The sequence below is a fragment of the Entelurus aequoreus genome, linkage group LG06, assembly GCF_033978785.1.
Source record: "Entelurus aequoreus isolate RoL-2023_Sb linkage group LG06, RoL_Eaeq_v1.1, whole genome shotgun sequence".
Lineage (NCBI taxonomy): Eukaryota > Metazoa > Chordata > Actinopteri > Syngnathiformes > Syngnathidae > Entelurus > Entelurus aequoreus.
The window spans coordinates 45,250,412-45,265,548 of record NC_084736.1 but is presented as its reverse complement, the minus strand read 5'-3'; the positions used below and the strand labels follow the sequence as shown (position 1 = coordinate 45,265,548).

The window sequence follows — 15,137 nt, the reverse complement described above, 5'->3', positions numbered from 1 at the left end:
TCGATATTGTGAGAGCCTTATACCACACTGTGATTGGTAGATTCCTTCAGCTACGCACACAACGCTGTCAAGCGCCATTCATTTAAAACTCGTGGGCCCCACTAACATTAAACTTTCATATTAAGGTGGGGGCTGCAAAATAACGTCTCGCGGGCCGCAATTGGCCCGCGGGCCGCGTGTTTGAGACCCCTGATTTAAAGCAACACAATATAAATCAAAGCTTTTTTTAAATCTATGTAGACCTATTCTAATATGATGACTTTAAGCGTTTGCCAACCCATGTTGTGGTTGTGCCCTTTTGCAGTAGTCTGTTTTTGTTTTCTTATTCTGCTGTTTGTTTTTCTGTTGGAGTACATTTTGCCCCTTTGCACATTTTTTTTGTGTTTTTTTCGAATGCAGAAAGTTTGTCCGGTTTCTCCAATGTATGTTTTATTGCATGATTTCCACAGGATTTCGTAGACATCACACCAGGAAGCAGCGACAGCTCTGCCGATTATATTGCTATATTGCGTTAGAGAGCCACCTGGTGGAAAACAATCTTCCTCTGGTCAAACAGTGCCATATGGACAATGGTTTGCCATTTTATTGCTTTAGGCACTAGAATGCTTTGATATAAATTATTCTATAATGACACTTCTACAGAAAATAACATTGCCTCATTATAACTTATAGAAAAAGAAAAAATGGTAGCGCCTGCGCAGTTTGTATTACCATTATTAGAAGAACACGAGTTTTGCTGGCCTTGCTTTTTCTTTGAGTACACTTTTTGCCGTGTACCTCTTTATTTTTGTTTTATTAAGTTTTTTGGACAATGCGTGTTTTTCCTGTATTTTGTACTCATTATAACTACATTATTATTTACATAACATGGAATTTGCAAATCCTGTGCAATAAACAACAGCATCAGACTGAAGCAGTGATTCTGTGGTTTCTTAAGCTGATTTAAATTCTAGCAATGCATTATGTTTTTGTTTTTTAAACTGATACCGATACACATACCATACATATTTGTATGTATCCTTTTATTAATTTAGATTTAACTGTAGTTTGTGCACATCTTTTTTTGCGGCTGGCTTTGAGGCATCTTCTTTAGCAGCTTAAGCGTCTTCATAGGCTTTCTAAACAGGGATGCTGGCGTTTCACGGGGCTGTTAAGGTTTGATCTGTTGAAGCTCAATGTTTTTTTCTCTCCGCACGAAATGTTTGAAGAAATTTTACTACAAGTTGCACAAATAGAAATAGTGAAGAAGTCCGACACGATCGATGCCATGTTTGCCTCATTTGAGCTTTGTTACTGAAGTTATTTTTTTTATGTTATCGGATTCATCAGTGACTAAGTGATTCCTCATAATGGGTAAGAATTATTAGTCTGATATAGCTTACTGATATTATGACTATTGAAATGTATGGCAAGTATTTTACTGTGAGAGGAAGACCCAGTGGAATCCTGGCATTGTGTGTAACACACTTTTCATCCAACTATGGAAACTCAACAGTGCACACATAAAAAATGTGTGACAGCGAGCAGTTAAGCGCAGTGCCAGGCATACTAGTAAAAAGTTTAAATATAGAGCAGCCGTGCAGACTCACCCTAAGGACCCTGTTGGCCGTAATAACAGGGGGCTCGTCATTGACAGCTGCAACTTGGATGAACACCGTCTGAGCCCCGCTCTGCTTCCTCAGGTCTGTGTCATTGGCCACCACAGTGAAGCTGTCCGCTAACGTTTCGCTGCTGTCATGTACGTAGTAGATCAACTCGTGCTCCACCTGGTTCAGGTTTGGCATAATCTGATGTTGACATTTGGCAGGTTCATGTAAAACTTTAGGAGTTCACCAAAGTTACATTGGTGTTTCTTACCTGTCTCCTGGTAAAAGATGTTATGGGCACACCAGGGTGCCGAGAGTGCTCAATGTGACCGTGCTGCGCGGGCTCAGTAACATTGAACAAGAAGTTGATTCCTGCAAAGTGTCGGCTGGTGACTTTAAAAACTTCCTGTGTCAGGGCCTTGTATCCACCCTCATCCACAATGAAATTGGAGACCTGAAGTGGGATGAGGCGAGGTATGATATCAACCGACATGCTAATATCGCCGACGTCAGTGACCCCATTGGTGGCATCTAGGACAAATGTGTCGTTGACTTTGTTGGGCTCCACCTGCACGTACTGGATGTTCCCACTGTTAATGTCATTTTGGGAAAATGTCTTGATAGGTGACTCTTTGGTTCCAATGTAACCTTCTTCTTCTTCCACAAAACATCGTAGATAGCCATGATAGGGGCCCACCTTGACTGTGAATACGATCTCAGATGGTACATTGTCCTCATGTGTGACCTGATGAGTGTAAAAAAATGTGGTGGTTACATTTTAGAATACAGTTTTAATTTGTTGTTACATTTTAGTTTCATAACAATAAAACGTCATGTAGGATTTAAAAATATATTTACCGAATATAAGACCCGTTTTTGGCTAATGTTTTTAGGACAAAGTCCTAACTAAAATGTATCCTTTTTTAACATATTTTTTAATAACTGGTAGTAGATAGCAGTAATAAAAGGTATCATAGTTTGACTATTTCCTTGATTACCATTAGTTTATCATGTTATCATATCTTCATTGTTTACTAACTCGCCCAACCTTTAAGACACTTTCTCCAATAGAAACCTACAGTATGTTGTGAATGCATCTCTCCAAATCAGTGTGAGTGACAAAAAGAAAAGTTCGGATTTGACTGGTTTGTATGCGTAAATCTCTTGAAAATGTGTCTTCTTTTTGGGTCAATATGGTATATCTCCAATTCACTCAAATAATAAAGACATTCCTATAGATTCCTATTCATCCTTTGCGTTTCAATAACTGCACAATAACTTAGATCAAGGAAAACTTAACGACAGCTATTATGTTAACCAAATTAACAATAACGTAAGAAATCCTACCTCTAGTTTGGAATCATCAATCTTGACTGGTTTTCCTTCCTCTACCAGTAAGATGTTGTGATGTTGCACAATAGGCGGTCTCTGATGACTCTCCAGGTAAACCTTCACATTGATCCTTGCAGCAAGTTGCATGTGTTTAGCCGTAATAGTCAAGTTGAAATGGTCAGCCAGATGTTTGCTGTCGTCATGTTGATAAGAGATGATCCCATTCTTGAGGTCAGACTGTGTGAACGATTCCACCTCTATTCCTTGTTGATAGAGTGTGCCGTACTTTGGAGTCGCATTCAACTTAAATTTGATGTCTTGGTCATTTCTGATGTCCAGATTTGTTAGGAGACTAAAATTTGCTTGGGAAAAGGTAACTGATTGTCCTTTCTGCACCAGTAAACCAGTGTTACTGTCAGCTTTCAGAAAAGGGTCCTGTGCACTGATGTCTAAAAGACTTGTGACAAAGTTTTTACCATCAGAAACAAAGAGCACAAACCTGCCAACTCCTACGCCTTTGTGAATGAACAAGACTTGCTTTTCTTCTAAATCCTTTTGGCGAAACTCAAAAAGTCGATGACTCGTGTCATTAACCAGCACTAAATCTCCCATGGGGATTCCACGGCGGATGTAAATCAACTGGTTGTCTTCAAAATCTGAATCTGGATCATGGTAACGCAAATCTTCAGCAGTGAGCAGCCTCTGTCCGTCTTTCACTACATTGAAAAGTTTATCAATGACACGTACTGGTTTTTGATCATTGACAAGCTGAATAGTTATGTTGAACGTTCCTTCTTTGGACCCATTTTCATCCTCTGCAATGAAAGATTTGAAACCTTGGGTGGTTGAGGCAATAAAAGTGAACTCATCATGGCTTGTTTCACTGTCATCGTGGATGTACATTATCCGGTCCTCTAAGAGATCATGATTACTGAAGGTTAAGATGTTGCTGTAGCTAGAATTTGAATTTGAACGATTGATGCGAACTAGCTTTCCATGTTTGGGACTGCTTATCAAAGTGTAGTACATATCCTGTGTAAGCAACGTTTCTGCAAACAGTTTGGTTTTTGTGATCAATTTACTTTCTCCTTCCTGAAGAACTAGTCCACCATTCTTGATAAAAACACTGTTGACATCCGCTTTAATTGAAAACTGGAAATCATAGTTCTGAGACTGAGCATGGCTGGAAAACATGTGAAATTTAAACCTGTCATGCGTGTCTTCGTGAGGTCGGTCAACAAGTTCATAATGGACTTTGAAATTTGTGACATCTTTTTGACTAAATGTTGAGTTCTTTGTCATGATTGTGGTGGCCAGTAAAAGTTTTCCTTTTTTTGGTGTGGTGAGAACCCTAAAATAGAGATCCTCCTCTGATAGAGTCACACCCTCAGCCGTGGCAAAGAGATACTCTGAGTCAAGTGTCACTTTTCTGACTTTATCCAGGTTCATCACTACATTCTTCATCAAACTGTACCTCACCCACTTCACAGTGATTGGGAAAAGTATTTCTGTCACTGCCCTTGAGGCAACATGGACCTTACATTTAAAATAGTCAGTGGCATTGGATGTCTGGATCTCCTGAAAAGTGCTAACATACCTTAGTCTCTCTTTTTCTAGAAGCCTTTGAGAAAAGGAGTCTGTGGGCCTCCATTCTCCACTTGAGTGAAGTCTCTGGAGTTCTCCATACTGTGGTTGTTCTGTGATGTCATAACGGATGTCAATCACTTGTTTCACAGCATTGGTTTCCACAGACAGTTGTTTTGAAGTAATTATGGCTCTCTCTCCTTGGATAATATTAAGACCTGTGTTGTTGGCAATCTTATACACAAGTGTGACAGCCATTACCCTTAACACTACAGTGTTGCTAACCTTCTCCCCATCACTGACTCTAAGCACTATCCTCGAGTTTCTAACCCCTGTGTGGACATAATATACTCTTGATTCTTGCAAGTCTGAGTGAGAGAATGAGGTCGCTGCTGTTCTTGGGTTGTTTTCGATTTCCAAAAATCCGGCGTCTGCATTCAGGTTCCCGAGCACGGTAAATACAAGATTGCTGTAGTTGCTGTCAATGTCTGTGGCCTTCAGTATGTCCGTAGTCAGACGTTTTTTTGAGTTTTCCAACAAGACAAAAAGATTTCCTTCTGGCAGACTCAATTCAGGTGCATCATTGGTGGGTGTTACTGTAATGTTGAAGCGGTATAATTTATTACCCCTCAGATAATCTGGAACTTCCTTCCGACTGCTGGAATAAATGGAAAACATGAAAAAGTCATCTGGATCTTCAGAGCCTCCATGGATATACATGACTCGTTCATGCCAAAGGTCCAACATGCTGAAGGAATTTTGAGGTTGGTCCTGATCAACATCAAGTCTTATTTGACCATGCATTGGTTGTTCTTGAACTCGGAACATGATCTGAGACTGACGAATACCAAGCGTCTTGAAGTCTAAGAGTACCTTGATGTGTTTGGCTTCAAGAGATGCTCGGCCCCCTTCTTCAACTATAAGGGATTTTAACTGCATAAAGTTTGAGCCATACCTTCTGTCCAAGCCCCTTGCAAGTGTTGACATGTGTACTGAAGGCGTTGGGGTCACCAAGAAAAACAGGGATTCCGGTGCACTTGTTGGAATCACAGTGGTTAATGGTACTGGTTCTTTCTCTGGTTCACAGCCAACAGAAATATCCTTAGTGACAACAGCATTAGAAAGACCCATCTTCACTCCATTCATTTCAATATTCTTCAGACATCCTTTAAACGAGCCTCCACGCATATGTTTTCCTGACACAGATAACAACCCAACCTTTCGGACTTCTGATCTTGTGCTGTCGTCAATGCCTCCAATGAAAATGTAGCCTTTAAACTGCAGCCCTTTTGCGCGTGAGCCAATGCTGCTTTTCACCACTTCTACATCGACAGTTAGTTCAAGCATTTTAGAACTGAAGCGCACCTTGACAGCATGCCACTTTCTGTCATTAATAAATGTTTGTGAACGCAGCTCAGTTTTGGTACCACCTTTTCCAATAATAGCCGCAAGTAAGCCTTCTTGAATCTCCAATGCCACAAAGTCCCCCTCTCTGGCAGAGTTGTAGAGGATTATGCCCTCTTTGGCCGAAGTGTGCACAACACATTCAAACACAGCTTCTTGCTGGCCATTCCACTGTGGAAGAGAAATGTAGGCCCTGGAGCTAAAGAAGCTAATTGGATCCTCTTCAGTAGCAAAAAACTGAGGATTACAACCTAAAGACACCTCATGGACAGTCTTGAATCCAGTATAAGGCCTGAGCGATGACAACAGGTTATGTTCATTGAACACAACATCTTCCATGCAGCCTCGAAAGCCAATGGCGTCTCTGGAAAGGTAAGGTCTGTCAAGGCCAATCGAACCTCCAATAAACAGACCATCCAAGATGTTGAGAACATAATGAGCGGCAAGGATTTCTGCACTTGTGTGAGAGTTCTTGTCTACTGTCATCGTCACATTGCTCTTCCAATGGGTGACGTCCACAGAGTGCCAGGCAAGGTCATTGAGCTGTGTGCTTCTTTCCGACTGCAATACTTGCTCCCCAGATCCTAGGTCCAGTTTCAACTGGGAAAAGAAAGACATGACATATCATGCATGAATTTCACACTTTGTACGGTGCGACAATGTATACGACTGATTTCAAGGAAGCATTATTACAACAACATGGGCCATTGGAGACCTGTGTCAGTAAACTAGCATGTGGTTAGTTAGTTTCTGGACAAAAAACTCCGTAATAAACATCATATTTTACCAAAAAGTAAACTCAGTAATGTATATGACAAGGCTTTAGGACAATATTATCCAACTGGCGGCCCGCGGGCCGCCAGTTGATCTAAACAAGCAACAAGAATGATACAAATTCCAGTGTGTAAGCTTCACCACAAAATTGAGTCAAACATTGGAAGGATATTGTGCGTAAACATATTTAGTTTGTTTTGTATTGAAATAGCTGACTTTGTGATGTCTTTAATATTTGTGGTCGTGTTATTTTTCTGAGAGTAACTCTGCCGATTAAAGCCTGTTTGGTATACAGTACAGGCCAAAAGTTTGGACACACCTTCTCATTCAATGTGTTTTCTTTATTTTCATGACTATTTACATTGTAGATTGTCACTGAAGGCATCAAAACTATAAATTAACACATGTAGAGTTATGTTCTTAACAAAAAAAGGTGAAATAACTGAAAACTTGTTTTGTATTCTAGTTTCTTCGAAATAACCACCCTTTGCTCTAATTACTTTTTCGCACACTCTTGGCATTCTCTCGATGAGCTTCATGGTTTTTACTTCACAGGTGTGTTTGATCGAGAGAATGCCAAGAGTGTGCAAAGCAGTAAGCAGAGCAAAGGGTGGCTATTTTGAAGAAACTAGAATATAAAACATGGTTTCAGTTATTTCACCTTTTTTTGTTAAGTACATAACTCCACATGTGTTCATTCATAGTTTTGATGCCTTCAGTGACAATCTACAATGTAAATAGTCCTGAAAATAAAGAAAACGCATTGAATGAGGAGAAGGTGTGTCCAAACTTTTGGCCTGTAGTGTATGAAGTGCTAAATTTTACCAGTAGGAGCAATAACGCTACACCTCACAGTAGGTGTAATTGTGATAAGTCACATATATTGTGTGCAATGTTTGGTTTGTGAATGTTTAATTTCTTTATGCGTTAACATCTGTAGTTTATTGTGTGAATGTGTTAACACTAAACCTTTTATTTTATTTTTGTAAAATATATAATGGACATTATTTATGTCAAATATACAATGGATGTTATACTTTTGTAATGTTTATTTTTTGTTTACATTTTTAGTCTTACAAACCTAAATGAAGGAAGACATGTAAATAAACAAAAAGAAAGGTAAATAATTCAAAATAAGTAACATCAAACCTCAACAAAACTTCTGGAGTTTCTGTTACTTCATGCTTTTAACTAGCTGCACATGCTGGAAACGAGTAGTGAGGGCAGAATAATTAATTTAAAAGTCAGTGCAGTGTGAAAGACGACGTGTTTACTTTTACTAAACGCAGTCTCAAAGAAATATAACCTGCAGAGGCACTTGCTGACGAAACATCCACATTTCATGTCCCCCTGAAAGTGCGGCCCTCTTCATTATGAAGTTTTATAGCCCTACTTTATGAGATAAGGGGGTTTTATAAAGCATCTATGTAAAATATGACCTTCTGGACAGTGTATTTTAAGGAAGTCACAATCCTTCGGTCGCTCATGTTAGGGGACGTCACCTGTTATAGTGGTGGAATTTGTCTGAGATTCCAAGCAGGAAGAGCACGATTCGCTCTCCGCCTTCAGCTATCCTGGGAGCTTCATGTCACCTTTTCAAAGTAATTTGGATGACACACTTGTCAAGGCTTGCTGTTTAGTCCCTGCTAATCGTGCACAGGCTTCCAGGATGGGAGGCTCATCCCTGACTCACAATGAATGAGTACAACTTGTGCCAGTGAAAGCAACAATTATTTGCTGGCCTGTGCCAGTTGAAGGAAAAAAGGATGAGCAGCAGGAACAGCAATGAAAAGCAGTTTTTAGTGTGCTCTAACACAATTATAATCTTGGTCCGAACAATTATTTAAGTGTGTCAAAAGATAACCAGCATTCCTCAGGACTTATTATTTTGCTAAATGTGTTTCCTACAGCACACACTGTATGCCTACTTTGTATGCAGATGCAGGTTGGTAGAAGTGCTTACAGTGCACTTCAGAACCAGAATTAAAATCAGGAAGGAATAAGTAAATTTCCCCCCTAAATTCTTCCAGCAATAAATCTGAGGGTCTAAAAATAGCCATGTATGGCGTCAAACAAGACTGCAGCTAAGCCAGCATTTAAGAATTAGCTTTCGGTGTGTCTTGATCTCTCTTTGGATTTTTGTGAATCCCAATTCGCCCCCTTGCCCTTTGTCTTATCTCCTGGACCTCGGGTTTGCGAGTCATTACAAGAAATTGAGGTCCCAATTCTCCAATAAGGTTAATGTGAGGGCTGAGTGCCCCTTAAGTGTGGTCCCGACCACAATTGTGTTATGAGAAAAAGGCTGAGCAGAAAGCACTAGGGATGGGTACCGAATTCACTACTTTTTTGGACCCTACCGAATCCTGACGGTCCTATCGGGCACGATTCACGTACAATGCAACGGTGCCATGTTTTGGAACCTGGGTTGTGTGTGACGTCAGGCCCGGTTGCTGACTCAGTTGACTCTTTGCATTTCGTCACTTTACTTCAGCAGCACTGCAGCGGACTCAGCCAAACTACCTCTAGGTAACGTTGCAATTTTCATTGCCATCAAATAAATTGACTCAAAAAAACGTTCCAATGTAAGTAGGGGTGTAACGATTAGTCAACATTGTTGACAAATTATACAATAAAATTTGTCGCCGATAATTATGTTCGTCGACAATAGTCGTGACCTCATTACTTGTGTTTTTCCGGGCGCTGCCACTCGCAAAAACATCGCCAGTGAAAACATTTAGTGTGACAGCATTTCCTCCTATTCTTGTTCATGAAAACTACAACGAAGATGCAAGTTACAATCAAACAGCTGGTGCGTGATAAGTACAATATTTACAGTATTAACGCTTTCTGGGTGCAACAAAAGACTAGCAAATAAGACTTGTGACTTGTCAACAAACTATACACTACTCCCGTCTAACAACTTAGACTTGCAACTGTAGTTGAGACTTAGGAATGTCACAATAAAACACAATACACTGTAGCACTAGACAGCAGGTATCATAATAAGCTTATTTTTAAATGTTGCAATGAAAAATTTGATTTTATTATCAAAAAGTATAACCATTTATTAACACACAAAAAGTACTGAAAATTGGTACAGTTGAGTATTAGTATCAATTCCCAGGCACTAGGAATAAGTACCGTATTGGTTCAAATGTGACTGGTAGCCATCCCTAGAAAGCACATAAATGTTAAGTTTTTTTTTTATGTAATGACATTAGTGTTTCATCAGGTATTCAATCATTTGCTACGTCACGTAAATATTGCCATGTTCTATGGTTTATTTATTTTTGACACTTGTATGGCAGTTAATATAAGAATAAAAATAAAATGTTAACAGAGTTCAACCAAGTTTTGTGAGGTGGTTCTATGACCTATTTCTATTATCTTTTAAAAAAACGTACACATGTTATCATAATTAACGGACAATAATGGTCAATGTGAATGGCAATTATTGCCTTCCGAATCTACAACTGTGACATAGAGGGGACTGGTGTGGCGCTGAAACTCAGCTCGTATCACGCAGACTTGTCTGCTTGTGTTACTGGGTCGAGAGACTGACACTGTCAGTAGGGGCCGCAGTCATCGCTCCGGGTTGGTCAGCAATGGTGAGAGCGTGACTTTGTGCAGAGGCATGCATGTGTGTGCTCATGCTATGTATGCATGAGCACATATGCTCATGTGTGGGGGGGTCCATGGATGTACCCACCTGCAGGCGACCAGCGTGAAGCTCTAGCAGAAAGTATACGGCCTGGCTGGCGGCGAGGAACAGCAGGCCATTGGTACTGGATGTGCGGAAGCGAACACGAAGCCTGTTATGGTCGGACGACTTTGTTGCCTTCAGCTGTACAAAGCCATCGCCATAAAAGGACGCTGGAGAATTATGGTGGAAAGGACAAAAACAAAAGAAGACACCATTTATTTTTATATACATATTTTTTGCACCAATCTCCAACAATCACTTTAAGCTTGTTGACAATGAGGAAAGAAAAACACATAGAGCAAATACAGCAATCCAAACCAAGTCAAGTGTTGTAGGCCTACTATAGCAAACATCTGACATTTAAATATAAAAGAGCTAAATATCATTCTGGTCTTTACAAGACCACACACATCACTAGACACAATGTGGGTTACATTTGTTTCTGCGGGGCTTTTTCCAACCTTAATTTTTAACCATAACTCTAAACTACCTTAAGCAAATTTGCATCTAAAAATATATTTAACATTATGCAGATCTGTTTTATTCAAATAAAGTCTCAATGACAGCGTATACTTTATGTGCTAAGACAAAATCATTTATAGTCCAGTCCTACAAAAAGAAAAATACTCCAGTTTGTGTATTATGTAATAATTGTAGCTTTAAAAGAAAATTGCTCTAAAATTTCAGCGTGATGTACAAATATTGAAGAGCAATGCACTTACGGAGGGTATAGATATGTCGAGGCAGGTTTAGGCCTGTCGTTCCCTGACGGAAACGCTCAACTTGAACATAAAAGGTTCTGACATCCCAACATTTTCTAAGGTTGCATGTTCTAGAAATGGTGTAAAAAAACAAGGACGGATTCATCTGTTCTTTCGAGCTCGACTACCTGCCATTTCACATCAGTCTGTAATCTGGCCTAAAGTTTTCCGGAGCTGTCCAATTCAAGTCTTCATGCCCAGGCACCACCTGCATGCTTTTTAATCAAAGCAAACATGTTTGCTCCTGTAAACTAAACCCATCTATTTGCCTGACTGAGGTAAAGATAGCTTGATTTAATGTATTTTTCTCTCTCTGGTCAAATTAGCGCATTAAACCATGAACCTGTGTTAATCAACCCTGTGGCCATCAAACGATACAGTCATCTCACAAGTTAGTGCGTAATTATTGGATTTACAGTATAATGACTTAGATCTAACATGGAAAGCGGGTCTACGTCTAATTCCATTGGATTTTGAGACCCTTTTTCCCTTAGGAAATTAATTTAATAGGATTTAGGGTTAACTGTCACCATCATAAGACCAATAAACAATGTGCAGGGGTTTTGAATATTCTTCAAAGACTTACAAAAATATTAAATCCTTGTTTTTATTTTTTTTGATCAGTGCTTCACTTAGACTCTATGTGGTGTACAATCAATCTTTACAATCTTTAACGAAGAACAAGGGCTACGCAACCAATGCATTAACTAGAGATCTATCAATAGGCAAGGAAAGGCAAATGTATTTATAGAGCACAAGTCGTACACAAGACAATTCCAAGTGCTTTACAGATAATTAAAAGGAGGTAAAAATAAAATATTTCAAATTAAAATCAGAAAATACAATCATAAAAACAATCAGAATTAATTTAAACTAAAACCAAAGACTGCAGATAAAATACTTTCAGTTGTCATATGCACAATTAATCAAAAGTTGAGGCCCGTCTCACATCTTCAGAAGACTATTTCAGATTTCAGGAGCATAAAACTGAAACCCAGCCCTCACCTGACTCTAGGCACCAGCTGAAGACCACTCCCTGAGGTTCTGCGAGCTTGAGATGGGTCATAACATGTCAGAGATGTACTTTGGCACAAGACCATGAAAATAATTGTACACAAGCACAGCTGTTTTGAAGTCTATTCTCTGAGCAACAGGAACCAGTGCAGTGACCTAAGCACAAGACTAATATGGGCGTATTTCCTGTAGGGCTGCAACTAACGATTAATTTGATAATCAATTAATCTGTCGATTATTACTTCGATTAATCGATTAATAATCGGATAAAAGAGACAAACTACATTTCTATCCTTTACAGTATTTTATTGAAGAAAAAAAAACAGCATACTGGCGCCATGTTCTTTCAACTTGCCTAATAAAACAAGGAAAATGTTACAAAAATGCACACTTTTGACACCCCTGCTATAGATAATAAAAAATTAAATCTGATATATCTATCAATAAAAAGCAGAGCCTGACGACGCATGCGCGTTTATCACAACTCTCTCTCTCTCTCTCTGTCTCTCCCCCTCCCTCACGAATGCTGCTGCACGCACAATTTGTTGTGTTTTTAACCTTCTTAACCCTGAACGTACATTGAAAATACACGCAACCATAACTCAAAATGTCGGACATTTGAGGCATTTAAGAAACACCACCCGGACAGCCCCGTAAAAGAGGACATGTCCGGTGAATAGAGGACGTATGGTTAGTCTATCCTAGCCGGTTAGCTGCTAGCATGCTTTCACAGGACATGTCCTCTTTTGCTAGCATGCTAGCAGCTAACGGGCTACGATAGACTGACCATACGTCCTCTTTTCACCGGACATGTCCTCTTTTGCGGGGCTGTCAGGGCGGAGTTTTTTAAATACCTCAAATGTCCGGCATTTTGAGTACTGTTTACACAAAGTGCAGTACGCTACTTAATATGTCCGTGTGGAAACTCGTTCGGTACACCTCCGAACCGAAACCCCGTACCGAAACGGTTCGATACAAATACACGTACCGTTACACCCCTATTATTTTGATTATTGTTTCTCAGCTGTTTGTAAATATTGCAGTTTATAAATAAAGGTTAAAAAAAAAAACGTAGCCTCTGCGCATGCGAATAGCATTGAGCCAACGAATCGATGACTAAATTAAACGCCAACTATTTTTATAATCGATTTTAATCGATTTAATCGATTAGTTGTTGCAGCCCTAATTTCCTGGTTCTAGTTAGGACTCGAGCAGCAGCATTTTAGATGTGCAGCAGCTGGCATCTTTATAGCTCGTTTAGAAAGCCCAAAAGTGAGAAGGCCATTACAGTAGTCTAACCTGCTGGAGACAAAGGCATGGATTAATCTTTATAATTTTCTGATTTAGACATTATTCCTCTGATTTTGGCAATGTTTTTCAAGTGGTAGAAAGCGGCTGACGTTATTGACTTAATGTGGCTGTTAACATTCATGTCTAAGTCCATTATTACCAAAGATTTTTAACCCGATTATTAAGTTTGAGTGAGAGAGTCTCAAGGTAAGGAATAATACTTTTTCTTTGTGTTTTTTAAGAGAATGATTTCAGTTTTGTCTGAATTTAGCTGAAGAAAATGGTTTTGCATCCACACACTGAACTGTTCGATGCAGCCAGAAAGTGAATCAACGGACCGACGTTCACCTGCCGTCAGTGACACGTCAAATGTAATCTACCATTTTTATGCAGACGACACCATTATTTATTGCTGTTCAACCTCCATCACTCAGGCTTTTGAATTTTTACAAGCTGCTTTTGATGTCATCCAGGCTTGCTTATTTGATCTTAAATTGGTTTTAAATACAGATAAAAGCAAGCTAATGGTTTTCTCTCATTCAAGGGTGCTACTGGAAAATATTCCAAATATTGTAACATCAAATGGGTCTTAAATTACAAGTACTTGGGTTTTACTATTGATCAGGAACTTTCATTTAAAGCCCATATTAACAACTTGGTCTCCAAGCTTAGGGTAAAGCTTGGTTTCTTTTTTAGAAATAATAAATGCTTCTCTCTTAAAGCCAGTAAGAAATTGGTGACAGCGACTATCTTGCCCGTAGTTGATTATGGAGACATGCTCTATTTTAGTGCTTCATTTAAATGCCTCCAGTCCTTGGACACTGTTTTTCACTGAGCACTAAGATTTGTTACTGATTGTCGTAGTCTCACCCACCACTGTCAACTGTATATGAAATCAGACTTATCTTCATTGAGTGCACGCAGAGACACACATTGGATGACTATCATTTATAAGGCTCTTTTAGGTTTAATGCCTCCATACTTGTGTACCTTGTTACAAAGAAAAAACAGCTCTTATGCATTAAGTTGTAACAATTTGTATGTTTTGACTGTACCTCATGTACGGACTGAATTTTGCAAAAGAGCTTTGGCACTGCTGCCCCTCTGGCATGGAATGCATTGCAGACAAAACTCCCTGTACTACTTCCATTTGGAGCCTTCCGTTCTATCCTGAGGGACAGACAAGCGAGAGACGTTTGCACAGTGCCTGTGTTTTTAAAAGGTGTAAATCTTTATTGTTCGACAGTTCTCTTTTATGCATGTTAAAATGTATGTCTTAACGTATTACTTTTCTGAAACTGCTCTGTGACATGTGCTGTTGACCTCTTGGCCAGGTCACCCTTGTGAAAGAGATCTTGATCTCAATGGGTTTCTTATCTGGTTAAAAAGGTTGTAATTTGGAGCCGATATTCATTTGCAGTAGAAGTTATTTAAACATGAATAGTATGTCAGTAAAGAGATGACAAGGCTCAAAGTTGTTGTTTTTTGACTATATTTTTTAGGAAACGTTGGACCACTAGCAACATAATATTTTATACAGCGCTAATGTTGTGATTAATTCAGCACCAAAAACCTTAGGGGATTTCACAAACACCTTTATTACACGTTGCTCATGATGTGGGTCAGAAGAGCATTAACATTTGCAATTCAAAATATAGAACATCTCCTGGGAAAACTGGTAAAATATGG

At 39.3% G+C, this 15,137-nt stretch overlaps 1 protein-coding gene across 2 annotated transcripts in view; it reads right to left on the bottom strand.

The window, feature by feature from the left end:
• cspg4ba (chondroitin sulfate proteoglycan 4ba) overlaps nucleotides 1-15,137 on the bottom strand; it is an 83,709-nt gene that overhangs the window by 44,215 nt on the left and 24,357 nt on the right. Inside the window, exons 1-5 of one of the 2 annotated variants that reach the window (XM_062050782.1) lie at nucleotides 14,504-14,601; nucleotides 10,390-10,553; nucleotides 2,934-6,506; nucleotides 1,858-2,331; nucleotides 1,590-1,766 (exon numbers count right to left, since the gene is read on the bottom strand). In XM_062050782.1, coding sequence (XP_061906766.1) covers nucleotides 1,590-1,766; nucleotides 1,858-2,331; nucleotides 2,934-6,392 — 4,110 coding nt within the window. In that variant the 5' untranslated portion in view covers nucleotides 6,393-6,506; nucleotides 10,390-10,553; nucleotides 14,504-14,601. Of the gene's footprint in view, nucleotides 1-1,589; nucleotides 1,767-1,857; nucleotides 2,332-2,933; nucleotides 6,507-10,389; nucleotides 10,554-14,503; nucleotides 14,602-15,137 lie in introns of those variants that run through there. The other variant, XM_062050781.1, reaches the window with a different exon arrangement.